The sequence below is a fragment of the Bicyclus anynana genome, chromosome 14 (genome assembly GCF_947172395.1).
Source record: "Bicyclus anynana chromosome 14, ilBicAnyn1.1, whole genome shotgun sequence".
NCBI lineage: Eukaryota > Metazoa > Arthropoda > Insecta > Lepidoptera > Nymphalidae > Bicyclus > Bicyclus anynana.
In genome coordinates, this window is record NC_069096.1 from 14,965,587 (window position 1) to 14,993,435 (window position 27,849).

A 27,849-nucleotide genomic window follows, 5' to 3' on the forward strand; every position below is an offset into this window, starting at 1 on the left:
ACAGGGACTCACTGCTCTCCGACATACGGGGCCGAAGCCACTATGGTACAAACTTTTAGCTTTTATCATATTTTTAACCCTATTTACTTAGAAAATTGGGCAAAGTTGCAGCGTTTATAAAATGACTATAACTTGAGTCATAGACCATAATAAAAGCTTGCGAAAAAATCCTAATAACATTTTCGATAAGTAGAGTAAGTAGTTACGTTATGTTTATCGCATACGATACTATAATAATTAAGTTTTATCCATTAACGGGAGCAGAGTACCAGAAATAACTGCTCGTATGATATTTAACGATCGACAGTATTCGTGGGGGTGTAATAAAAGTCTTTTATGTGATATAATTTGAATATTTATTTCGTAATGTCACTGGAAACAACGCAAGAGCGGGCGGCGGTGTCGACCTGGACTCTGGACCGACGCCGTCGCGGCTACATAAACTATAAAAAACAATTCCCAACATTGCTATCGCATATAACTTTGTATTATTTACACGTTTAGCTAACTTATATTTACACTACCTACAGACTGAAGTATGTATAACATACATAACGCTGGCTTCACACACGTGTAAATGTTCGACGATGTTAGGTAAACGTCGTTTAGCATTCAAAACAGCGAATGTAAATTGCAGTAGAGACAGAAACAGTTTTATTTTAAGTTTATGAATTTTAATAGTATTTATTAGATGAAAATATATGTTTTAGATTAGGTTTCCTCAATTTCGGACAGCCGTTTGATTATCTATACTAATAGTACAAAGCTGAAGAGTTTGTTTGTTTGATTGAATGCGCTAATCTCAGGAACTACTGGTCCGATTTGAAAAATTATTTCAGTGTTAGATAGCCCATTTATAGGCTATATTTTATCATCGTATCCCTACGGGAACGGGAACCATGCGAATGAAACCGCGCGGCGTCTTCTAATATTTTATATGAAGAACGTACCTTTAACATGTTCTATTGATTTAAGAAAAACAATTTGATGATTTTGCATATTCTTAGTTTTTAATGGCAAATGACAATATTATTCTTCTACTTAAGAAATCCCGTATGTTTGTTTATTGTGAGTCATGGGTTATATAAGCATGGGACATCAAAACTAAATGATAATATATGACACATTATACATAACATAATATGTATGTTGCAATAGGTTTATGTTTATTTATGTTATCTTTATGAAGATACATATTCAATAGCATATTCATGAAGATTACATAAATAAACATAGAACTAATTTTTACTACACTCCATCTAACAAGTCAACAAATGTCAACCTTATATTATCAGTTGGTTACGGCATTTATACTGTAATACTCTCGTATATATCGCAGCTAAAATATTAATATTACACACACTGTATTGCTTTTATTGAATTAACGTAACTTTTGGCGGATTTTCATATTGAAATACAGTACTGTTTCAAAACTATCCAATAAAAGAATTTATTCTGTTTTGTAAATTTTCCACATTCGCGCTTTTTGAATGCCGAACCACATAACGACTTTAATGCTTCGAGCATATAAATGCGTGTGCAGCCAGTTTAAAGCCGAAATATAATACAAGTAGAGGATAAAATATAGTCCGTTTTAAAGAGCCTTACATCTCGATTATATACAATGTACACGGTAGTGTTATTTTCGTTAGAATTTTTTATTACGGCCGCGTCGGTGCGTGCCGAAGAGTATACGGGCGAACGCTTGCCGAAAGTCGGGGCTGAATATCGTGTAGATCACAGGATTGAGGGTCGAATTGAAGTAGCCGAGCCAGAGGAAGAAACTGGCTAGGTAATCGCTGATAACGCACGTCTGACATATCGGCATCACTAGCGCCATTATGAAGAAAGGCAGCCAGCAAAAGACGAACGCTCCAGTGATTATTGCGAGGGTCTTCGCAGCTTTCCTCTCCCTCTTCGCTTCGAGGGATTCCTTCTTCTCTCTCTGAGAGGGAGCGGGTATGATAGCGCGCTCCGGTTTCGATCCATTCGTGACAGTTGAGGAGGACTTTTCTGGGGACACTGACGGTGCCACCTTTTCGTTGATAGTGAAAGCTGTTGTGCGGGGTTCTTCATCTAAGGTGTCTACTGTGGATGTGCTCTGACCTTCTGTTAGTAACAGAGCAGCCGCTAAAGTCTCCGCTCGCGTCCGTTGATTGCATTTCTTCAGATTGAGGAATCTCTTTTTAACAAATCGCCTGTCTCTCGCCGATTGTACGGGACGGCCGGATGGTGGGGCCCCGTCCGCTGATGTTGGACGTGGAGGCGGCGGTTCCCTTCGTCTCCTGATACGTCTTCGTGCCGTTTGGAATATCTTCCAATATAATATGAGTATCACGGTTAACGGAACGTAGAAGGTTGAGCATGTTGCGAAGATTTGGTACGCTAGGTCTTGACTGACGAGGCATTTCTGTTGCTGGGTTATTCTGGCGAGGTAGTCGGGGTCTTTCCAGCCCAACTGGGGAGCGAGAGACACGACGAGCGCGGCGGCCCAAACGAGGAAGATCATAGTGAAGATTCTCTTCTCGTTTCTTATGTGGATGTAGTCGACGTCTGTTACAGCCCAATACCTGTGAATGAAAATATTTTTGAAGTACCTATATTTTGTATTGTTTTTAAACTATCATCAAACTCAACATAGTACCAACTTTTCAAAAGGAATCTATCAATATTGATATAAACTAATTAAGTTTCACGAACTCTACTAGACTAGACTCTACAAGATACTCCAAACGAATTAGATCCCTGGAATAATGGATTAAATAAACGGATTTATTCACGTGAACTTGCCGCCTAGTACGAGCCCTAGGGTTCTTAATGAGCTTATAAATAAACTCCGTACAGGTTCGAAACATATTTATTTATTAATGAACGTTTGTTAATTTCATTACAACACTCACGATAATTTAAATTCTAATGATACCATTCTAAATACTTAACATACTTGTATTGTAAAGGGGAATGTTTGTGTGTGTGTGTATGTTTGTTTCACTTTCCCGCTACTTCAGAACCAATTTGGCTGAAATTTGGAATAAAGATAGATTGTACCCTTTATTTGTCCCTAAACTCACGTTTTCTTTTTTTTTTTTATTCTTGACAAGTTAGCCCTTGACTACAATCTCACCTATGGTAAGTGATGATGCAGTCTAAGATGGAAGCGGGCTAACTTGTTAGGAGGAGGATGAAAATCCACACTGCTTTTTTCTTTTCTGCGGGATTAGTGAAAATAAAATTTCAGACGAACGGAGCTTCAAGTATCCATTACAAGTGAATACAATAAAAAGTGTTATCCGACAATGCATTGAAGTATTTTAGAATTATACACTTTCAAAGAGCATTGGTAAGGTTGTTATAATATGCGCCAAACTTGGAGTCCACTCTGACATTGCAACAGCTATTACCCTGCTGGGATATGTTTTCATATCCTAAGAAGCCGCTTAGTTTTTTGAACGGGCTCGAAGTTTACCGCACACTATATGCAAGTGAACAAAGAGTACTAAAGCTTTGCAAGTTCGTTGATGACACCCCCATGATATGCGGGCGGGCGGGTATGAAGTAGTGCGCGCGGGGCATTGCTACCCCCTCCCGGCCCCCGCGGACCATCGGGAGTGTTACAAACAAATTTGTCAAGCTATACCCTAGGGTAGGTCATACCTGTCAGTAGCTATAGCAACAAGGTGAAGAATAGACGCAGAACTGCACAGCACGTCGCTGGAGGTCCACATGTCACACAGCTCCGGGCCCAGGATCCAGCCTTGACTGACCTGATGAATAAATTAAAAAAAATATCAACCTGTCTACCGAACCCACGGCATAGTCTTTACAAATACTCAAATTTGATTTCCGTAAGGGCTTGAAAACTAAGCCTACTTGAAACAAATGACATTGGATTTAATTTTTTTTGATTTAACACTAATTTTCTTGAAATAAGAATTTGATAAATCTTTAAAGCTACTGTTACACATGCTCATTTCAAGCACGAAAGCATGCTACTATTGAGCAGTTGTTACTTATTAGCATGTGTATCGCAACATTGTTAATAATGAGCATGCTCATTTCAAGCTTGCTCAAGGATCAACAGTCGTGCGATTTATGAGCTTGCTACTTAAAGGGGGCGTGCTTTTAGCGCGTCTGAACAGGTTTGCTTATTGAGTATGCTAGTCGATCAGCATTGCTATTATGTATTCTCTTCAGCTTCATCTTTCCCTGTCTAACACGATACTGTAGACAGAGAGCGATAGATATAAATTAGCATGTGTAATTGGAATGTTTGCTTTGAGCATGCTTATTCAGGAGCATACTTAAAATTAGCATGCATATTGCTAGCAAATGTAAACAGGTGATAAGCATGCTCGTATGAAGTATACTTAATAACACGTTTTTAGCATGCTATTTTAGAGCATGTGTAATCTTAAATGATCCGTCAATTTTTCACAGATGATTGTTAAATAAATACATAACTCAGTATACACAATCAACTTTTTTTTAAAAAAAAGAATATTTGCCATATTTTTTATAATATGACCAATGTTCCCATGCCATTCCAACTAGTCGGGAAAGACTGTGCTAGGAGTGGGTACGACAATAGACCCACTCCTACCCTCTACCGAGGTGTGAGGATCGGACCACCACCCTCTGTGATGAGTCCAACCGCTCTTAATCACAAATTAGCACCTTCTAGTAGATATATCAGCTTCAATAAAAATTAAATTAAAAAACATACTAATATGTTTTAGTTAATTAAAAATAATTTCGTCACAAAAATGCAAATGTTTTTTTAAGTAAGGTAATAATTTCTTTTTAGTATTCACTAATAGTTTTCACTTCGAATCAACATTTACAGTCCCGATGAGTTCAACCAACAGTAAAACTAGAGGGAAATTGCAATTCACTATTAGATACTGCAGTCGCTTGGCGTGGAAAAATAGATCAGACGTTTTGATAGCAGCGGGTAAATAAACAGTGAGTCGACAGACAGGGATGAATTGATCAAATATGCATCGTCAGAAGTATTTGATAAGTATTTATTTTATAAGAAGTGACAGTGATTGTAGAATTATTTTGTGGTAGAGGAAACATCTCGAAAAGGTCCCAGGACTTGTGACTTGGGAGTAGGGAGTAGGTTTAAGAATGCATCAACACTAACCTTCCCTGCCCAACAAGTTTTCCATGCCCACACTAAACAACTTATGATAAACAATAATTACAACACAACATTATTGTATAAAACCACTATCTCGACTGGCAGCATGACAGAGTCTACGCTGCCTAACAAACAACTGAGCTCAAGTCATCAAATACCCTCTTATTTATACTAACACTGATACTTCTCCTCTAAAATACATAAATAATGAATGTAAATACCACCTGTAATCGAGGAACTTGTAAGAAAGAGGCAGTAACACCTCTTCTTCTTAGCGTGGTCCCAATGGGGTCCGCTTTCCGGCTTAATCTCGCACTTTGCCCGATCTTGAGCGTCCGACTTCTTAAGTTTAAGAGTCAGTAACACCATTGCATAAAAATGGCGTATTAACCTGTGTGGCTATAGGTTAGGAGGTTTTGGGTGAGAGTTCTGGTTTGACATATAAATTTTTCTTTCATCTAAAAAATTTTCAGTAGTCCGGGGTTGGAAAATTTGTTAACTACAAATTTTCCAGAGAGAGAGAAGAATGGTGAGATTACTTCCTTAGATGGAGATATCAAACGTTCTACAGGGAGCTGCTTGTCATAAGTGACTCAGGACCAGAAGGGCTACGTCCAGCAGTGGGAGGCAATCAGCTGATAACAAAGATGAAGAAAATTAACTAGGGTAGTAGGTTCACCTCGTACATGGCCATATTCTGCAAGTTCCAGTCGCATATAATGATGATCAGTGACGTGAACAATGATTTAAGGTACTTACCGTTACTTATACGTAAAATTGTACAAAATAGAAAATTCCTCCTTCAAGACAGGTAATACAGGAGTCTTCAGGATAGGCAGTATATTTTTTGGATCTATAAGCTGGCTGCCACTAATGATGATGTATTTTGTATGTAGTAGAATAGTTCACATTCTGCAGGTTCCTCCACCGAGAAGCATCACCAGGAACGCCACCTTGAGGTCGGCGACCGCCAGCGACGCCACCAGGTACAGTTTTGCAGGTTCCGCTCGATTGTGATGATGATGAATATTGAGTAGGATAGTAGTATAGTAGGACAGTTCACCTCGTAGACAGCGCCGAGAGGCATCACCAGGCACGCCACCATGAGGTCGGCGACTGCCAGCGACGCCACCAGGTAGTTGGCCACATTCTGCAGGTTCCGCTCGATTATGATCGCCGCTATCACGAACACATTACCTGTCAACAAGAACACATATTTTTAACCGACTTCGTCGGTATTTTTTTTTTTTTTTTATGTATGTACACCGATTACTCAAAGACGCCTGGACCGATTTCAAAAATTCTTTTTTTGTTTGAAACGGTATAGTCCCCATTTGGTCCCATTGCCATCATGTCAATATCTGATGATGGAATCCTGGAGAAATTGAGGGGAACTTTCGAAAATTATATGGGTGTTTAGTGTGTTCGTAAACTTTTCCATTTAGTACTTTTAAGCACTACAATTTCATGAAGGTTTAAAATCGATCTGATGATGGAGCCATAAAACAGACGAGGGAACTCCTCGGCGATTTACAGCAGTTACCTTGTGTTTGGGCTTGATTTGTATTGATGAGAACTTTCCACATAGATAGGTTGTGACTGTCATTAGGGGTCTGATGTATTCGTTTGAGATGAGAGAATTTTATACTAAAAATTGAATAATAATAAAAATTTTAATAAAAAAAATACAACCGACTTCAAAACCTAAAAACGTACACACTAAACTAAAAAGCGAAAAATAACATCATAATATGTTCTACCTGCTGATCAGTATGAAGTCGGTGCTTAGCCGGTGTTGTCTTAATTTAAGCCATTTCTGACAGGACCACATGAAACAACACTGTCTGCAAAATCTAAATCTATAAGATATGCTCACATGGCTTGAATTAATACATCACCGGCTTAGCACCGACTTCATACTGATCAGCAGGTAGAACATATTATGATGTTATTTTTCGCTTTTTAGTTTAGTGTGTACGTTTTTAGGTTTTGAAGTCGGTTGTATTTTTTTTATTAAAATTTTTATTATTTATTAAGAAAACGGTTTAGAATGTTTACAATCTTGTTTTTTGTTCACTTTTCTACCATAGAACAGCAAGACGCCGTGAACTAGCAATACTACATTCATATAAGTAGCTTCTATGTTTGTAATATGAACAGCTAAAATGTGAAATAATAGCCGTGATAGCCCAGTGGATACGACCTCTGCCTCCGATTCCGGAGGGTGAGGGTTCGAATCCGGCCCTTAAAATTAAAATGCACCTCCAACTTTTCAGTTGTGTGCATTTTAAGAAATTAAATATCACGTGTCTCTAACGGTGAAGGAAAAACATCGTGAGGAAACCTGCATACCAGAGAATTTTCGTAATTCCCTGCGTATGTGAAGCATTGGGCCAGCGTGGCGGACTACTGGCCTAACCCCTCTCATTCTGAGAGGAGACTCGAGCTCAGCAGTGAGTCGATTATGGGTTGATCAAATCAAAAATGTGAAAAGTAAACGCTTTATCGCTTTTCCACTTAAACCTCAAGGCTTGATAATCGTTTTTCCTCAGGCATTATCTATAATAATATTATAAAGCTAAAGAGTTTTGTTTGTTTGTTTGTTTAGTTGGTTGAATGCGCTAATGCGGAACTTCTGGTCCGATTTGTAAAATTCTTTCAGTGTTAGATAGCCCATTTATCGGGAAAGGCTATATATAATCCCCGTTATTCTAAGGTAACGAGAACCACGTGGATGAAACCGCCCAGCGTTAGAAAGTTTTAATCATATTTATCATAGAGCCTGAATGAATAAAAATTGAACGCCTAACAGGCTATATGAATAAAAAGAAGTAAAATAGGTAATAGCGGACCGAATTAGGCTCAGTATTTTTAACCCACTTTCAAATAGGAGGAGGTTCTACTTTCTGTATGTATGTTTTTTATGTATATTTAGCGATATTTGCGTCATTTGTGGACCGATTTTGAAAATTCCGTTTTTTTACCTATACTCATCACATCTTGCCTTTATGATCTTTAAGATCTCTATTTCTTTTTTGAATTATATAAAAAGATTTATAATGCATCTACTACGAGCATATCCAGGTTGATACAGTATGATTGATAAATTTCTAAGTTGCGAGATATGGTATTTTTAACCTCCGACTCAAAAAGAGGGGTGTTATAAGTATGACGTGTCTGTCTGTCTGTCACTCTGTCTGTGGCACCATAGATGCCGAACGGAGGAGCGATTTCAAATAACTCGTAGTTTTGTACATTAAAGGGGTTACTTACGTGCGAGTGTTCTTAGATATGTCTGATGAAAATCGGTGAAGTCGTTTAAAAGTTGTGGTGGGTGAAAGTAGGGAAGATTAACCGAATGTCTGTAATATACTCGAGTGAGTCTCAAATGAAAGCGCACTTAAGAAAACATTGATAACTTGATCGAGAGTGTAGTGTAATAGAAGTAAGGCCATTGCATTGTTATTTAATTAGCTGGGAGCCAACACGAGCGGAGAATGGGAAGTATTAGTTAACTGTAAAAGACGTCTTCAATCCAACTTGAATCGGTTACAAGTCCGACATCCGCTGGTGACTGACTCCTTGCCATACGATAGTTATTCCTGGTTTACATCTGAAAGAATCAGCGCTATACTTGATTACGTGTAATTAGATGGTAGAATTGTATAAGTAAGTTAAGCGATCGATTCGGTGATGATTGATAGTGTTACTTTGGGTATTTGTCATCCTTGACACGTAAAGCTTAGAAACTGCTCTGAGGCTACGTCTTCTCCATTATCAGAAGTACAATTTAGTCTGCTCCGCCGACATACTCAAATACTGTCTGTGTGTATTTATTCATTATATAAGTATTTATATGTAGTATATAAATGTATATTAATATTATAATATCAACTATCTTAGCACCCATAACACAAGCTACTCTGTATCCTTACTTTGGGGCTAGATAGTGATGTGTATTGTTTAAGTATATTTATAAAAAAAGAAAAAAAAAATACGAGTAGAGTCACAACAAAAGAGCAGAATTGTCAACAGCACTTGTACTTATTTGCGAGTTACATAAACGAATTTTAATAAGGACTCTAATGCGGTCACACGTAGATTAAACATGCTTGAAACAACATACAGCCTTTGTTTCATTGAGATTGGACATATGAAGGGTTGTTTCTGAACTGTGGGGTTTCTCCCTAATTTGGTTTGTTTCACCCCTTCTGACGCAAAACTAGTGCATGAATATTTCGGTATTGGGCTAAGATCCGGCATTAGAAATATATACCCTCATCTGTTATTCATTTGTGCTATGAAATAAATGATAGATAATAAAATGGTTGGTTAGCTAAATTGCGGCCAAATACATTTTTCATATACAAAATCTAGGGAACCATGTACTAGATCAAAGGCACCTAATACAGTTAAAGCATAAAATAAGCTTTCATTCGACATTTTAGACGTCTAAATAACTGATAAGGGTATATAATGGTGAGAGCTATTAGTAAGGAAGCAGAGGCTGTGATTATCAAAGCGCACGTATGTCATAAGACGACGTTTATAAACATTTGCGAGTAAACACACTTTGAACACACTTTCTGAAAATGAATTTGCATCTTTGCCTGTTTTCCATACGATGACATTTTGATATGCTTGTCATTTTTGCACAGATAGCGAAGTGCACACACCAGCGTTTGTTATTTTTAGATAAATGCACCAAAAACAGCCAGTATTACTAATAAAGTAAATTATTATTTTTGTGTATACAGATAAATGGTTGACATTTATTGTCAAAATTATTAAAATGAAATAATTAAATGTTTATTTATTATATTTTATCTCACAAAGTTAATATTTATTTATAAATTGTTGAGCACTTTTCTGACATAAATGTATTATAAATAACATTACTTAACGGTTTATATCTGGCAACCCCACAGTTGCGGTGTGAAAGCAGGCAACCTATACTTTTAAATTATTTTGGGTATATATTCTATTTACTAGTGTACGATTTTTTAAAATTAACGAATGAAGAAAGGAGATTAAATTAATTAAATAAAATAAACTACATGCAATGTGTCTATGTGAATATTTTCCATCTTATTATTTATTTCTTATCTTAATTAAATACTAGATGAGGGTATATATTTTTAATGCCTGATCTCTTACTATATACCGTACACCACAAATGTAATTATTTGAAAGCTAAAGGTGGTTGTGAATTATTTGCAGTTACAAATTCATGGCCCGCTATGAATATGGAGCGGGTTGTCATAGGGATTCTTGATTTAATTGAATCCAATCCTTGGAAATGAATTCCGAGCAACCAACTAACCTATAAAGTAACGATTTGCAAATTATCAAACGTTGTCTAGAATATTTGTACACTTGTAGTTTAAGGTTAAGTTATTTAACTAAGTTAAGTATCAGTTTACTTTCAGTAGGGCTTTTTGTGCTAGATTTCATCCAAGTAGTGGCGTGCACAAGATTTTTAACTAGGAAATTTCTCCTCCAATACAGGGACACAATGAATCCTCAGGGTATGCATTGTGTTTAGGCATATATAAAGTGCACGCCGCTGCTTCCAAGGAATATCTACGCTGTGCTTATTGGTGCCGCCAAGTATTGTTGTGATTCTGTCAGAGGAGTAGACATGGTCAGATTCAGAAGTATCAGCCCATTTTAGCCAGACCTTCCTCCTTATAGAAGAGGGGATATAAAAGTTTGACCCACCACGCTTATTCAATATAGGTTGGCGGGATTAGGGTGATAATGTTAAATTAGCGGCCACTATAAGATGTATATGACGGCTTAAAAATATTTTATACTGTTTTTGGGAAACTCATATTTTTATTCATTATTATATTTTTTATATTTGATTATTAGCCTAACCCTCATCCTCATAGGAGACTCGTGCTCAACAGTGTGTCATATATGGGTTGTGAAAGGATTTAACACAACGGAACGAATGCGGTTTTAATTAATAGATAGACTAATCCTACCAATATTATAAATGCGAAAGCTTGTATGGATGTTTGGATGTATGTTTGAATGTTTGTTATTCTATAACGCCCCTACTACTGAAGCGATTTAGCTGAAATTTGTATTGGAAATAGATTTTACTCTGGGTTAATATAATATATATGGGCTACTTTTTATACCGAAAAAATCCATGGTTTCCCGAGATTTGCGAAAACTGATGATTTTGATGATATGAATGTTTGTTACTCTTTCACGCCTTGATTTCGCCTCGAACCGAATGAGCTGGAATTTGGTATTTAGATATATTATAGCCTAGATTAACACATGGACTAGTTTTTATGCCGGAAAATCCATGGTTCCCGAGGGACTTGTGAAAAACTAAGTTCCACGCGGACGAAGTCGCGTCCGCTAGTTCATAATAAAAAATGTCAGGGTTTCCACGTGGATGAAGTTTCACGTATATTATGCCTGGCAACACAATATTGTTTCAACAAACGTGTTAACGGTTTATCCTGCGCGGATTACAGAGGTCGGACGGTAACCGTGCAGAGAGCAGAGAGGTGTCTGTCAGACGTGTTTGTACAATAAACACACCCTGCTTAATGTGTGCGAGTCAATTTAAGCCTGAATGGTTCCACGGATATCTTTAACGGACTATTTCAACGGCCTATTACAGGCTAGTATGACGTGAATGGTAGCAGGGACAGTGATTGTACCATCCATCGATATAAATCGTTAGATGGGCCCGTCCATACTAAATACCGCAGAATTTTATGTCATTACCCACAGACGTGCACGCACATCTTATCTTAGTACGTAACAAGCGCATGCTGTGAGCGGACGTGGATTAAAAAAAATATTAACTGTTTTTTTTTTATTTTAATCCATTAATTATGCCTTCGTGTTCATTTTGGAAGTGTAAAAACACAAGCCACAACATGAATAAAGAGAAATGTGTTACGAGTGATGACGTACTCAATGTTCGAAACCAATGACAATTCCGCGACGCGGCCCATCTAACGATCTACGATCGATGGTTCCATCGGATTTGTTTACCTTACCTTTCTATGGTCAGATTGGTGTGTGGGTCTTCTTACAGCCGTGTGGACGGGGCGGGGGTACGAGGCTCGAGGCAATGCGAAGTAATAATGAGCAATTAGAAACAATTATACCGAAATAATTGTCGAATGTAATTGATATTGCTCCAGATTTGGAGTGCTCTGTACCTATATTATATATTATCAGAAACTCACGGTTTTACATATTCCCGTAGAGTACTAGTAAAAATTTACTCCATGTTACTCACTGATAACGTAGCTTTCTAGTGATAAAGATCGATCCAGAAGTTTTAGGTTTATTCGTTACAAGTGTGCACTTGGTTACATATCTATATCTATTGATCTATTGGTTTCATATCTATATTACGAAAGGTACCGTATACAGAGGTAAAGTTTGTGGTGTTGTAGGGAGTAAGCTCTGGATCTACTGTACCGATTTATAAAATTCCTTTACCACTAGAAAGCCACATTATTTGTGAGTGTCATAGGCTATATTTCATTCCAGGATTCTCAGAGGAACGGGAACTATGCGTATGAAACCGCGGGGCGTCGACTATTTTATAATAAAGGGCGCGAGGACAAAATAGTGACGCACAGAAGCATAATATAGACATGAAAATCCCCTCTATCAGCTATTTACCTAAACAATAAAAGACAGTGAAAGGAAACTCCAACATTTCCATCGTCGCCCGGCTCACAGTTCAAGACGTGACTCCCAATTTTATATCGGGGTTAAAGGCTAGCAGCTAAGAGATTTAACTAAAGGACAGATCGACATTTACCTTAAGATAATATTAGATCCTACTAATATTATAAACGCGAAAGTTTGTGTGGATGTTTGTCATGTTTGTTACTCTTTAATGCCGCAACTACTGTACCGATTTGGCTGAAATTTAAAACGAAGATAGCTAATATATATATATCTTCTATATATATCTATATTCTTATAAAATACTAGCTGATGTCACGCGGTTTCACCCGCGTGTTCCCGTTCCCGTAGGAATATGGGGATATATATAGCCTATAGCTCGATAAATGGGCTATCTAACACAGAAAGATTTTTTCAAATCAGACCAGTAGTTCCTGAGATTAGCGCGTTCAATCAAACAAACAAACAAACTCTTCAGGTGTATAATATTAGTATAGAAATACCTTTGAACGTTATACTTGAAATATTTAGTAGGAGGAAATAAGTGTGCACATAAGTCAAAGCGAAGCTTGACCAGGTGCACTATTCCTAAATATTTCTTTATTTTCTATAAGGTTCAAATGTATATATTTTAAGGTTAATAAACCAAAATTAATGAAGAACCAAGGTTACGTGTGTCTCTTTAAAAATATTTTATATTTTTCTGCTGGCTGGCAGGCTGAGGCGGGCAATTATAAAAAGTTTTAATTGAACATATTCGTACTTAAACATTTTTATGTTCAAGCGTAACTTTTTAAAATGGCTGGTTGTAAAAAATTAAGAGTGTAAAAATATATTTTTTAAGAGTGTATTAACTCAACATATGCAGCGTTACATTAGTACAGAAATACAGTTAAACCGTTTATGGCGATATCGTTTAGAACAACATAGCGGTTATATTGACTATAACCAAAAGTCCCGACTGAATGATATACAGGGTGATTCGGTCTTTAGTGCGGATATTTTTTTTCGTGGTTCTGTATCATTAATAGAATATAAATCTACAAACAATTCGATACATTTTATGTAATTTTTTTTTAAATTTATGTCTCTAAAATAACAAAATAATGTACATATTATTACTAAACCAGATATATTCAGCTTAAAAGTGATCTGGTGACGTCCTTTAGGTATCAAACGAAAATAAAATAAACGCACAATAGGGTGACCCTAAAATTCTGTTCAAAAGTAAATAACTTTAGCTAACGATAATTTTGTTATTTTTGAGTTAAAAAAAAAAGAAAAAATACGTGATCATTAAATTTTGTTTATGTACAAAATATAAAAATATCCGCACTAAAAAAATTTTCTTCCTGTATGTCTCATCAAAAACATTGTCTTTTTTTAAGATATTGCTTACTACGACATACTGCTTTAAGCGACCACATTTGACTAAGGTTTGCGGAGAATTATATCTATAGAACGACCAGCTCAGTTGTAATTTATACAATTTAAATAGGCACAGTATCGTAAAAGTAAACATGTGCCGAGTTTAGGGTCTTTTGTAATTCTTAGAAACAAAAGAACGTACATGGCGTAGAGTCGAGACCCATTTCTTCATATCTCCTCAGTCAGTTTGTTATTTATTTGTATTAAAATGTACCTAAACATATAGTTGAGTTAATAATGAATATATTTTTCCCATTTTCCCATATATGTTATACGGATTTATAGTCCTACACAATCACACAATATTTAATAATAAAAAAAACACTTCATAAAAAATATTTTGTTACTTTAACATTAGTCTTCTTCATCTCTTTGATGTCATTATAAAAGATTTTGACAAATGCATTTTTAGTTTCAGTATCACGTTAAGTTTTCATTGACATATATTAAAATTATTCTTCTAAAACCACATCTAAGGAGAACGCCTTTTGTAACGCTTGAACAAATTACTTCTGCTTCTGGATTTTACTCGTGTGAGCTCCAAAAACTTATCAAATACGACTAGTAGTTATTACACTTTTATCCTTTATTTTTTTTCATTATTTATTGTTCATTATCCAAATCGAAATAAAGGAGTAAGATATGCAACGCTTTTTTGTCCTATCTGTAACTTTCAAATGTCTTGTACAAGCAAGACATTTAGGGGCGAGTTTTGTAGTTTGCATGGAAATTGCATTACTGTGGAAATCAAGGAATGAATTTTAAATCTCTACCCTTATCCATTAAGAGCTAAGCCACTGGCAGATGAAAAGGGAAATTGGAATGTGTGGACCCGAGTGCGCTCCCTGTAGGATACTCCTTGTAGTGATAATAAGCTGACCCTTGTCATGTACTGTGGGAAGTTAAATGCTGCGATTTTGGCCAATTTATATTAGGTAGTTGAGGTTCTTTTTTCCGAGTACAAAAGAAAAAAATAACCGTTATAGGATCACTTGTTTGTTTGTTTTTTTTTTTATATAATATATTTTGACCTAACCTTGGCTGACTTTGTTGTGGGCTCCTCCCAACCCTCGTAACTTTATTATTAAGTTATCGACGTTAATTACCACCATTAAATTATGATATAACTTCATGTTTCAAAAGTGATTGTAAATTATGCCTAATTAAAATAAATAATTTTTTGAATTTTTTATGACCTATATTCCTATTTTCTTCCAATTAGTCTGAATCTGAAAATACTGTGTTAGGAATAGTCACGGGCTGGAATCGAACCATGTCCTCGGTGATTAGTCTGGCCCATTTATCAATAAGCTATTGGCTTCAATTGTTAACTGTCTGTCTATCTGTTTATTTGCCCGTCTGTCTGTCAAGTCCCTTTATCTAGGAAACGCGTAGAAGTATCGAATTTAAATTAAAACCATAATAATATGCACGTAGATACTCAGGTCTACAGTCCCTTGAAACTGTGAAAAAACAAAATATATATAGACTATTTATACGCTCAAAAGAATCAAAAAATATATATAAGGTAGGTAATTTTCGTACCGAGTACTATGAAATTTGGCAAGTAGGTAATGCCGAATTATAATCTAAGTATATACAATGAAACATTTAACTTATCAGTAACCAACCAAGTAGCACAAGTTAGATCTTAACGCTTGAAAAGTTTTCTTTGAGTATTCATCGACTTTTTGGTCTAATAATTTCACTGTAGGCTCGAAGATAGAATTTCTTGTTCACAATTATTAATTCATTCGCCTATTAACGAAAATCTTTAGGAATGTAGCTTATGTAGGTATTCAATTAAAATAATTAATAATTTCTAAATATTTATAGCTAGTAGCTAAAACGCCGGTACACCGTGTCTCGGAGGTTATGTTAAGCCATAACTCTCGGTCATTAAAACCTGATAGCGATTGTTACTAAATCAACCTGTACTTGAAAAAGCGTGGTCAGTTTAAGCTCTATATCCCAAAATCCTTCCTTCAGGAAGGAAAACATCGTTAGGAAACCTGCATACCAGAGAATTATCTTAATTCTCTGCGTGTGTGAAGTCTGCCAATCCGCATTGGGCCAGCGTGGCGGACTATTGGCCTAACCCCTCTCATTCTGAGAGGAGACTCGAGGTCAGCAGTGAGCCGAATATGGGTTAATGACGACAATCCCAAAATAACATCATCATTATCAACCCATATTCGGCTCACTGCTGAGCTTGAGTCTCCCCTCAGAATGAGAGGGGTTCATAATAATGATGAATTAACAAGTGCCATCTAGCTATACACTAAGCCTTAATAGTAAGTGGAAGGTCAAGGAACATTTACCCAAATCATTATAAACCAATCCAAGCCGCGATCAAATTTGACCTTTACCTTTCCTCATGAAAGCCTGTTAAACCGACGGTCATTATCTCTAAAATACCTGATAATACTCGTTTCAGGAGCTACCTATTATTTTAATTTGTATAATTATCTTTCATTATTTTTGGATAGCAAGGCGGTGCGATTTTTTATATTTTTCTACTCCCATTTTGTAATCAACTCAAAATAAGATCTCAAACCATATCACAAAGCTTTTAATTTCTATAGGTCGTTTGGTAACATTATCACACCACACGGGTAAACCATGCTACAATGATTTTTTTTTAAATATTTAAATAGTTACATGGCAACCAAAATTCAGGCTTCCTTAGAAGAAAACAAATCGACAAAATGGAGGCCACACCGAGACTAAATTTAGGAGGCCATGCTGATAAAAAATGATATGGTTATATGCTTAACATCAATTATATATTATTTACCAAGTTTAGTTAATTCTTTTATTTATTTTATTGTATACTGGACGTAATTAGCCATTGTAGCACTCATGCTGTCTATTGTGAAATTCGGCTTTGCCTCATTGTCAAGCAAAAACAAAGCACTCGAGTTACAATAACCCTCATTACATGACAGTAAATAACTATTTACAACGTTAACTATTCGATTGTTTTGCTGATAGTGCCTCGTTGGTTCAGTGGTTAGCCTATGTGGCTTCGAATAGGTCTTAGGTTTGATTCCTGGGTCAGAAGTATGAAATGTTGAGCTTTATGTTTTCTCAGAAATCCTTGGTAAAAAGCCTGGAAAGTAAAGTTTGTGGTACAGTAGTCTCGGTAAGCAAGTTAAGCTATCGGTACCAATGTGAATACCTCACCTATATCTAAGCCCACCAAACTGTATTGAATGAGCGTTGTGGGTCTAAGCTCCAAATCCCCTGTTATAACAGGGAGGCCTGATCCCATAGAGGTCTATTTAAAGGATGGTTAACCCAAACTCCGTAGTATAGACCAAAGCACTCACAAACTTTCGCCCCAGACGGGTAAACATGAAAATGGCCGATCGGCATAAATTATATTAACCTAAGTGACAGTTAATTATTCCATCGAACAATTAACTTTTCAATGCCGGTAATTACCTGCTTTTCACAGACCTGTTGTGAAACTTCAAACAATTATTTAGTACAACAAAGGACTAAGTGTTTTCTTCCTCTGAAAATGGTATAATTAAGCCTTAATTGCTCCTCGGAATATCCAGATTTAACACTGATGGTCATAGGTTTGATTTTCGCCTTAGACTATTGTTGTCTGATTGATAAGAAGGGATATTTAAAACAACATTTGGCCACTATTCTTTACAAAAAACTTGCTGTTCAGTTTTAGGTTTATTTTATTTAATTCAACGCGGGAATGCTGCCTGCGTGATGGGCACCCTACCAAAATTTTGATAAGTATTTTTAAGTATTGGTTTTAATTTATTTTAATAAAACCTTTTTCAATTTGCGTATTAGTAATTTGTTTTCAAAAATTCATAATTCGTTTATTTCAAGGACTTTTTAAACGTCAATTGTGGCTATTAGAGATTAGTAGAGAAGATCACTCATAGAAGAACTATGAGAAGAGGATAAGGATATATTATTATTTTAACAAGATACTTTTTCGATACAATAAGTTTGGGTGATTGGTTCAACATAATTTAAGGATGTTCGTAGATGCTAAATATATCGTCGTAATGAATATACATTATGATATAAGTGTGGTAAGTTAAAAATTACAATTGAGGCGACATTGCAAGCTAGAGCCGAAGGCGAGAGCTTTAGTAAGGAAGCAGAAGCTGTAATTATCAAAGCGCACGTATGTCATACGACGTTTTATAACACATTTGCGAGAAAACACACTTTGAACACACTTTCTGAAAATGAGTTTGCATCTTTGCCTGTTTTCTATATAATGACATTTTGATACGCTTGTCATTTTTGCACAGATAGCGAAGTGCGCACACCGGCGCTTTTTTAGGCAAATGTACCAAAAACAGCTAGTATTACTCATAAAGTAAAGTAATATTTTTGTGTTATTGCTAATTATAAATGGTTGTCATTTATTGTCAAAGTTATTAAAAAGAAAGAATTAAATGTTTATTTTATTCATAAAATGTTGAGCACTTTTCTGACAAAAACTCTTTGATAAGATTTGCTTTGAAAAAAATGCACCGTTTGGTTTTATCAGCACATGTGCATTTTAAATTACAATGCGGTACACGTGCGTAATGAGATACATTACGATATTGAAATTGGTGAAATAAGAGATACTTTTCGAGCAAATGTGTTATAAAATAAGTATTCATTGTTAGTGATAACACAATAAGAAACTCTGCGCCTCTTACTTTTTATTTCAAAGTAGAGAGCAAACAGTTAAGAAAGTCGGTAAATAATATTAAATTCGGAATGTTTTCGAAATGGTCGTAAATTCTGGAATTAAACATGAAATCACTCACGATGTCTATGTTTACATTTAATTATGATGATAAATTATAGTTGGGTTCGTGTAATAAGATTATGTTAAGTTTTCTATGCAAGGTTTACTTTTCTTTGTTTCGCTTTTACTCAGAGAATTAGGTAGTTATGTACATAATGTGGAGTGCAAACATTTTGAAAATCATGTTTCGTAATACCTACTTTACTATGCAACTAAATGAAATTAAGAAATTTTGCCGCTATTATTAGCCTCAGTATCGATCTTTGAGGAACATGAGCTGCCAAAGTTTCAGTATTCGCAAAATGACAAAAGTGTGGTCTACACATGCATCTAAACTATAAACGCGTGACTTGTTTTCAAAATCCTTACTCAAGTCCGCGCAAATCGAATTTGACTAATTCGAAAAAGCCCGCGTGTTCAACTTTATTGCAATTGTTTTAACTCGCACTACGTGCTCGCGACCAATAGAATTTAATTATCCACATTCGTGTGTGTTAATTAACTTTTCTGTCATTAGAGGCAAATTGGCAGCTCCCGCATATAGACGCATTTGACGTGCCGCTCTTTCTAACTTGTTTGTGAAATTGATTAGAGGGGGGTTTTTATTCGAAAAAAAGGAGGTTAGACGTGTTTTTTGAAGCGATATTTTACTCTCCTATCCAATAGAGCGGAAAGTTATCGAATAAGGGGAGATACAAATCACCGTGAATGTATTTGGTAATGTTGGATTATCATTTAGATAAAGCGCTTACATTACCACTTTAATATCAAATGTAAATCTTAGTTGATGACGATTTTTTTATTAAAGCCTTAAAGGTGGGGTGGTTCGATCACAATTTTCTAGACTATGTATACTTGCATCCTAAAATAGTACAATCATATTATTTAGTTAAATATAACTACCAACAATTCAAAGAGTAACTTAATAATAACCAAATTCCATGCGAATGTCATGGATTAATTTACATTAATTAATATGTAGGATGAATCTCCTAAATAAACGGCAATATACGAATACGAAAACACTTGGGTTTAAACTTAAAGTTAAAATAATTACCAAGCCAAATTACTTAGTTTTAAAGTTGAATGAAAAGAATTGGCATGTCTACGGAAAAAAATGTTTGGCCATAACAGAGAACAAAAATCGTGCGTCGGTTCGCGAAGGCAATTTCCCCTGGATTTCCCATTCTCGTTACTAATTTGGCAGGACGCCAGCACGGCGCTGCCAAATTTTGTATTGATATCAATATGATTAGATGAATATAGGCCCCGTATAAACAATTTTATGGAGTGATCTCAAATGGCTTTTTCATTCTCCCTAAATTTGATAAGACAAGATGGCAGCGTAACTTTTTTATTGTTGAGAGGGAAGGTTTTTTGACGATGTCATAGACATCTCTGGTTTACGGGACGGAGCAAGTTATTCAGTTACTGTTGTTACAAAAGTTCGCATATAGGGATTTTTATACAAGTATAAAAATATATCAATCTAATACTGCTGTATTTTGCGTACGGCTGTTGTTTTGTAACTGGGTGGATCTAGATCCCAATGTACCGAACCATACCATACCATACCATATATATAGTTTAGGGGTTGATATTTCCAAGTTTGTTCAGGTCTAGTCACTTACCACGTATTTCCACGGCTGGTTTACGTCGTGCCACGCAGCTGCGTCGCGTTGAGCGAGCCGTTGCAGCCCCACGACACCGCGTCCACCCACGAGCAGTTGCCGTCGAGCCACGCGGTGGACTGTATGTGACTCACCGACAATAGTAGCCAAGATGATGAGCGCGAGGACAACGGACGTGACCGCCATGAGGACGAGCGACGTGACGTCGGTGGCGGTCGCGTTGCGCGGCTGCGTCGCGTTGAGCGAGCCGTTGCAGCCCCACGACACCGCGTCCACCCACGAGCAGTTGCCGTCGAGCCACGCGGTGGACTGTATGTGACTCACCGACAATAGTAGCCAAGATGATGAGCGCGAGGACAACGGACGTGACCGCCATGAGGACGAGCGACGTGACGTCGGTGGCGGTCGCGGTGCGCGGCTGCGTCGCGTTGAGCGAGCCGTTGCAGCCCCACGACACCGCGTCCACCCACGAGCAGTTGCCGTCGAGCCACGCGGTGGACTGTATGTGACTCACCGACAATAGTAGCCAAGATGATGAGCGCGAGGACAACGGACGTGACCGCCATGAGGACGAGCGACGTGACGTCGGTGGCGGTCGCGTTGCGCGGCTGCGTCGCGTTGAGCGAGCCGTTGCAGCCCCACGACACCGCGTCCACCCACGAGCAGTTGCCGTCGAACCACTCGGTGGGCGCGTATGTGACTTCATCTGCGGAAGACACTAAGTTTCAGTAACTAGGAATATCGAATATTATGTCTTTAGACACTAGCTTAGTTTTTAGTATTGACATTCAGATTCAAATGAAAGTCGAATGAATTTTAGAAAGCTCTGCCTTCTAAAGTTGATAGCTACAATGAACCGATGAAGCTCAAGGATTGGAGTAAAATAGTAAATCCCGGTCACCATAGTAATGCGTTACGAATTGTAAATCAAGGTTCATTTGCGTAAATAATTTCAAATGAAACAGAACAATAAATAAATAATTTAATAAATGTGTATATTTTTCGACTTGCGGTCGCCCGTGACTTTTCGATATTTTATTACGTGATAGTTCGATATCAGTAGCGTGCTCAAGATTCTTAATTAGGGTAAGTACTATACGCATAGGTTAGATGGTAAACAAAAGGCATACAAAGGAAAAAAATCCTTTGTCCAATTTAGGTTAATTTAATGAATTTTCTTGATAGGCAGTGCATTTTTACATTTAAGAAGTCAAACTGAACATAAAATTAGTTTTCGAAGATTTTTTTCGATTATTCCTAAAGTATTAAAGCAAGGGTGCCTGCCAAACATTTGCCAAATAAAAAATGATTTTATGCACAAAACGTGACAGCCATGAGAATGGGGGCATGCCATTGAAGATGAGCGTGCCATGAATTGAAAACAGATTAATCAATATGTGCATACTATAAAGTGAAATCCACCGCGTCAAGAGGGTAATACTGAACGAATATTAATAAAATTTCCTTAAAAACATTCCATAATATAGAATACTAGCGGACGCCCGCGACTACGTTCGTTCTAATCCCACATCGATTTTTCTGGGATAAACCATCTTCAAGGTTCAATTTATCTCGAAAACAAATTTCATTCAAATCGCTTCAGTTATGTAGTCGTGAAAAAGTAACAGACAGCCTTTCTTAGTTTAGAATTTATAATATTAGTCTTAGTATATTATTACTAGCGGACGCCCGCGAATTCGTCTGCGTGGAATTTAGTTTTTCACAAATCCCTCGGGGACCATGGATTTTTCCGGGTTAAAAAGTAGCCTATGTGTTAATCCAGAGTAAAATCTATTTCCATTCCAAATTTCAGCCAAATCGGTTCAAAACAAAACAACAAACATCCGTACAAACATCTTTACAAACAAACATCCATACAAACTTTCGCGTTTATAATATTAGTAGGAGGGATTTTTTATAGAACGAGAGATTGAATGTTTGTCATCCTATGCTTTTAACAATGTTGGGTAGTTTGGACTATGACGGCTTTGGAAGCAGGATTTAAGAGTCCAAATCCTCAATTTTCCACATATAAAACACATTTTTTTTAAGAAATATATTAGGAATTATGTCTTTACTCACTAGGCTTCATAGCTTCGTGGCAACTCTTCGTGAGACCTTTCGAGACGCTCCAAGAGACCTTAATTTTTTTGCACTTAAAGCTCTCTTACTACAAATAAACTTAACTTAGACCCACCACAATGCCTCAGTTCAGGTTTTTGGAATACAACATTATTATTTAGTAAAATAAATAAAATAAAATAAAATTCATTTATTATGAAAAATAATAATATAAAAAAAAATTAAAAATATAAAATTAAAAAGTCAAAACTGTGGATGTCAAACAATTTTATGCGACAACTTCCGTAAATTGGAGACGGAGGTTGACCTTCCAATTTATGTAAAATGTTATATCCAGCATCCCTAAAGGGTCAGGACCGTGGGTTGATGTGTGGAAGTATCTGTGATAGGGAGCCTGCACACAGTCAATAATATGGTTAATATTTTATTACGGCAATATTATTGAGAATATGAAATAGTAGAGCTTCTTGTGACATAATTCGTTCGGGGAAGTACTATTGTCTGCTTATTTCTTTATTCGTCGTTTGAATTGCATGGGTTGCCGGAGTAAATACCGACCTGTGGCTTAACACCCACGCTTCAGCAAGGTGTAGGTGTGAAACCACTTTGTAGGTCGTGTTCCCTGGATAACATGCAAAGTGTAGGTGTAGGCGATTGTTTTCCTACATACATTCTACATTCTTTCCTACTACATTCTTTATAATACTATTAGCGGACGCCCGCGACTTCGTCCGCGTAAAAATTGATGTAAACTTCTCTACCTCTACCTTACCCTGCTCGTAAACCTACCCAACCCTACCCTACCCTATCCCACCTTACTCGTACCCTACCGCTAACGCTAACCCTACCCTCCTCCCACCTTACCCCTACCCTAACCCTACCCGTAACCTATCCATACCCTATCCTACCCTACCCCTTCCCTACCCCTACCCTACCCCTACCTTACCCCTAGTATAACCCTACTCTACCCGTACCCTACCCCTATCCTACTCCTCCCCTACCCTATACGTTCCATATCCTTCCCCTACCTCTACCTTGCCCCTACCCTACACTACCCCTACCTTATCCGTACCCTACCCTACACTTTCCCTAAATTACCCCTACCCTACCTCTATCCTACCCCTTCCCTACCCCTATCCTATCCCTACCCCTATCCTATGCCTAGACACGGGCATAAGTTAGTTATTTCTGCATATCGTCCAAAGAGTGAAAAAATCTTTTGTAGGTTTGGGTGTACTCTTCTATAATAAGATCCCCAAGACTGTGATGGACCTGCCAATGCATAGCTTTAAGCAATGTGTTAAAAAACATTTACTTAGTCGAGGGTACTACAACATTGATGAGTTCCTTAATGATAAAGATGCTTGGAGGCCGTTGGATCAGCTTCCACCTTCACACAGAAAGTAAAACTATAAGAAATGTAAACAGTAATTGTTATTAATTGTAAATTATAATACTGTATGACTTTTTCAAAAGAGCAACTGTTGAGTTTCTTGCCGGTATCTTCTCAGCAGAACCTGCCTTCCGAACCGGTGGTAGAATCTTTACAAATAGTCAACTGACGTGTCAAAAGTGCTTGTAAACTGAGCCTACTTGAAATAAATGATTTTTGATTTTTGATTTTGATACCCTCAGCAAAATTGGTCCAGCCTTTTGTGCGTGGTGCAATGACCAAAAGACTATAATTTCCTAAGCGACTTCTATGCTAATACTATAAAGAGGTAAAGTTTGTGTGGTTGTCGGGGGTAATCTCTGGATCTACTGGACCGAATTGGAAAATTCTTTTACCAATAGAAAGCTACATTATTTGCGAGTGTCATAGGCTATGTTTGGTCCTCATATTCACACGGGAACGGGAACCACGTAATTGAAACCGCGGGGCGTCATATAGCGGCATTTCTGCGACTTTCATAAATTTTGTATTATCTCCGAAACTATATAACTAATTAACATACTGTAAAAGGCAAATCTTATCTCTATAATATCCTTGTGATTATTAAATAATTTATTTTGATAAGGGTTTAAGTTTAGTTGTGTAAATAATGACTTAATTTAAAATTTAAATAATTTATTAAAGTACTAAAGGTACTATATCTGCTAAAATATAAAAGATAGATATAAGGTGTCGCGGACTTTTTTGTAGAACTTTTAAAGGTTCAAAAAGCCTCCATACATTTATTTCAGTTATACGCAATGGTTGAGGCAGCGCATGCGAATAAGTAAGTTTTTCGGTCCGACCTGTAAGAGAAAACCCGCGATAACTCAGTAGTTATATATGATAGAAATATAAAATAGCCTATAGCACTCCCCGATAACGTAGCATTCTACTGGTGAAAGAATTTTTAAAATCGGACCAGTAGTTCCGAAGATTACCCCATTTCAAAAAATTGTTACAAACTTACAAACTTTACCTCTTTATAATATTAGTATAGATTATCACTCTATCTATTGTTTAAAACCGCACCAAAACCCGTAGTTTAAAAGATCTTGGGTTAGGTTAACATTATATTATATTTATTTATTATTTATTACTGTAGGTGCGAGGAGGTTTGTGAAGTGAAGGTATAAAATGGAGTAAATTAAATATATTGATTATAAAAGTCAGCTAAGTGCGAGTTAGATTCGCCCACCGAGCGTTCCGTAGAATTTTTTGAATATTTGCTTAACCTCGGTTGGACGTATAAATTATCGTACTTTGTAATAAACTTAATAAATAAATCCGAAATTAACCATCTATCGTAACTAAAAAGTGCGAAATAAATAAATTAATTAAACAAATAAAAAACCCGACTGCATAAAGTGTAAAAAAACTGAAAAGAAAAAAAACAAGCTCAGTCCAAAATTGTAGAAAGCGTAGTTTTTTTATACTTTATGCAGTCGGGTTTTTTTACAACATAAATTTTTTGACGACCTTCGTGGCGCAGTGGTAGATTTACAAGACGGAGGTCCTGGAATTGATCCCCGGCTAGGTCAATTGAGGTTTTCTTGATTGGTCCAGGTCTGGCTGGTGGGAGGCTTCGGCTGTTGCTAGTTACCACCTAACCGGCAAAGACGTACCGCCAAGCAGTTTAGCATTCCGGTACGATGCTGTACAGAATCCGACAGGAGTGTGAATTTTCATCCACCTCCTAACAAGTTAGCCCGCTTCCATCTTAGATTGCATCATCACTTACCATCGGTTGAGATTGTAGTCAAGGGCTAACTTGTAAAAAATAAAAATAAAAAAATGCTACTACTTATTTTAAGTTGTAAACTGTAAAAAAACGTGGAGGACAATGTAGTGAGTAAAAGGAGACAAGTGACTTTTATTCTAAGTTTCATCGATGTATGTGTTAACTTTACGTCAGTAAGCGAATGGTGATGAATACCTAGGCGTAAATTTACTTTAGTTCCAAGTTATTTTGAGATCTTCGTCGACTACGCGTTAAACTCTCAGCTAGTTTTTGTTATTACCATTTTGAAGTACGTATTAATTAAACGTAAAAGTTATTGTTATTGATCTTTAATAGAAAATATAGGTATGGCTTGATTAAAAGATTTTAAAAATATATTCAATCTTCATTTTGTGATACTAAAATCGTAATTGATGTTGGAAGAGTTTCGCAAAATTTCATTCCGTAGGTTGAATAGAGGTTAAAAGTTTGTAAATCACAGTTATAAAGGTCAGATAGCAAAAATCGTGTAATAAAACTGCTCCAAAGCCTTTTAAGCCTTCATAAATATGATGCCATAAACAGAAATGTAGACAGAAACAATAAAACGTCGGCCAGTTAGTTACTCCACTCGAATGACCCTTGTAAATGTTAGCAATATGAGATGAAGTTTCTTCCAGATTTTATTAATAGTCTTAATTGGTTCTTCCCAAAAATTTTCAATGTTAGGCATGTTATTAAAAAGAAGGAAAAAAAATTGTTTACGATATCATCATCATCATATCAGCCGATGGACGTCCACTTCCTTCTTCTTCCAAACATCACGATACTGAGCCACCTGCATCCAGCGAATCCCTGCGACTCGCTTGATGTCGTCAATCCATCTGGTGGGGGGTCGACCAATACTCGCTTACTAGTGCAGGGTAACCATTCCAGCATTTTGGGACCCCAATGTCCATCGGCTCTTCAAACTATGTGCCCCGCCCATTGCCACTTCACCTTCGAAACTCATTGAGCTATGTCGGTGACTTTGGTTCTTCTGCGGACAGCTATTAAACAACTTATAAAGAGGTAGAGTTTTTAGGGTGTAGGTGTACCTGACCTAATCTCTGGATCTACTGAACTGATTTTGAAAATTGTTTTACAAATAGAACGTCAAACGTAGCTTCACTCACAAAACGAGTTGTGAATGTCAGAGACTATATTCAACTACGCAGTAAAAACCGCGGGGTGATTGCTAATCTATACTAATATTATAAAGCTGAAGAGTTTGTTTGTTTGTTTGTTTGATTGAACGCGCTAATCTCAGACTACTGATCCGATTTGAAAAATTCTTTCAGTGTTAGATAGCCCATTTATCGAGGAAGGCTATAGGCTATATATTATCCCCGTATTCCTACGGGAACAGAAACTGCGCGGGTAAAACCACGCGGCATCAGCTAGTACATCATATACCCGTAGACGTCCGCGACCCTATTCTATTTTTCACAAATTCCGTGAGAATCTAGGATTTTTCGAAATAAATATGTTAATTTAATGAAACCGGTAAGTGGCTCAAGTATGCCTCTCTGACAGAGAGTTACATATTTGTACCTTTTGCCTTGGAGACTTTTGGGCCATGGAGTCGTAGTGCCAAAAAATTTACCGAATCATTTCACCGCGGCTAGTTGTCTCGACTGGTGACAGAAGGGCTGGCTCATTTTTTGCATAAAGGATCAGCCTGGCTGTCTAACGCGGAAATGCAGCCAGTATTCTTTCCACCATTCCACGTGTTAACTTATGTTCTTTATTGTATTCTTTCTCAATAAAAAAAAATCTAATGAATAATCTATCTACATTTTAAATTTTAGTTAATTTGATTTAATAGTCGCGGCTTAAGAAGAAAAAATACACACACACAAACTTTTAAACAATTTATTGACATAAGTTTAATATACCTACGAGTATTAAAGA

The 27,849-nt window shown here is 36.8% G+C and overlaps 1 protein-coding gene across 1 annotated transcript in view; it reads right to left on the reverse strand.

Annotated features, from left to right (window-relative positions):
- Positions 1-343: 343 nt before the first annotated feature.
- Positions 344-27,849, reverse strand: part of LOC112045050 (5-hydroxytryptamine receptor) — a 100,151-nt gene continuing 72,645 nt past the window's right edge. The window contains exons 3-6 of the mRNA XM_024081105.2: positions 21,177-21,368; positions 6,207-6,340; positions 3,655-3,764; positions 344-2,570 (exon numbers count right to left, since the gene is read on the reverse strand). Of these exons, the coding sequence (XP_023936873.1) occupies positions 1,649-2,570; positions 3,655-3,764; positions 6,207-6,340; positions 21,177-21,368 (1,358 nt within the window). The 3' untranslated portion in view covers positions 344-1,648. The remainder of the gene's footprint in view (positions 2,571-3,654; positions 3,765-6,206; positions 6,341-21,176; positions 21,369-27,849) is intronic.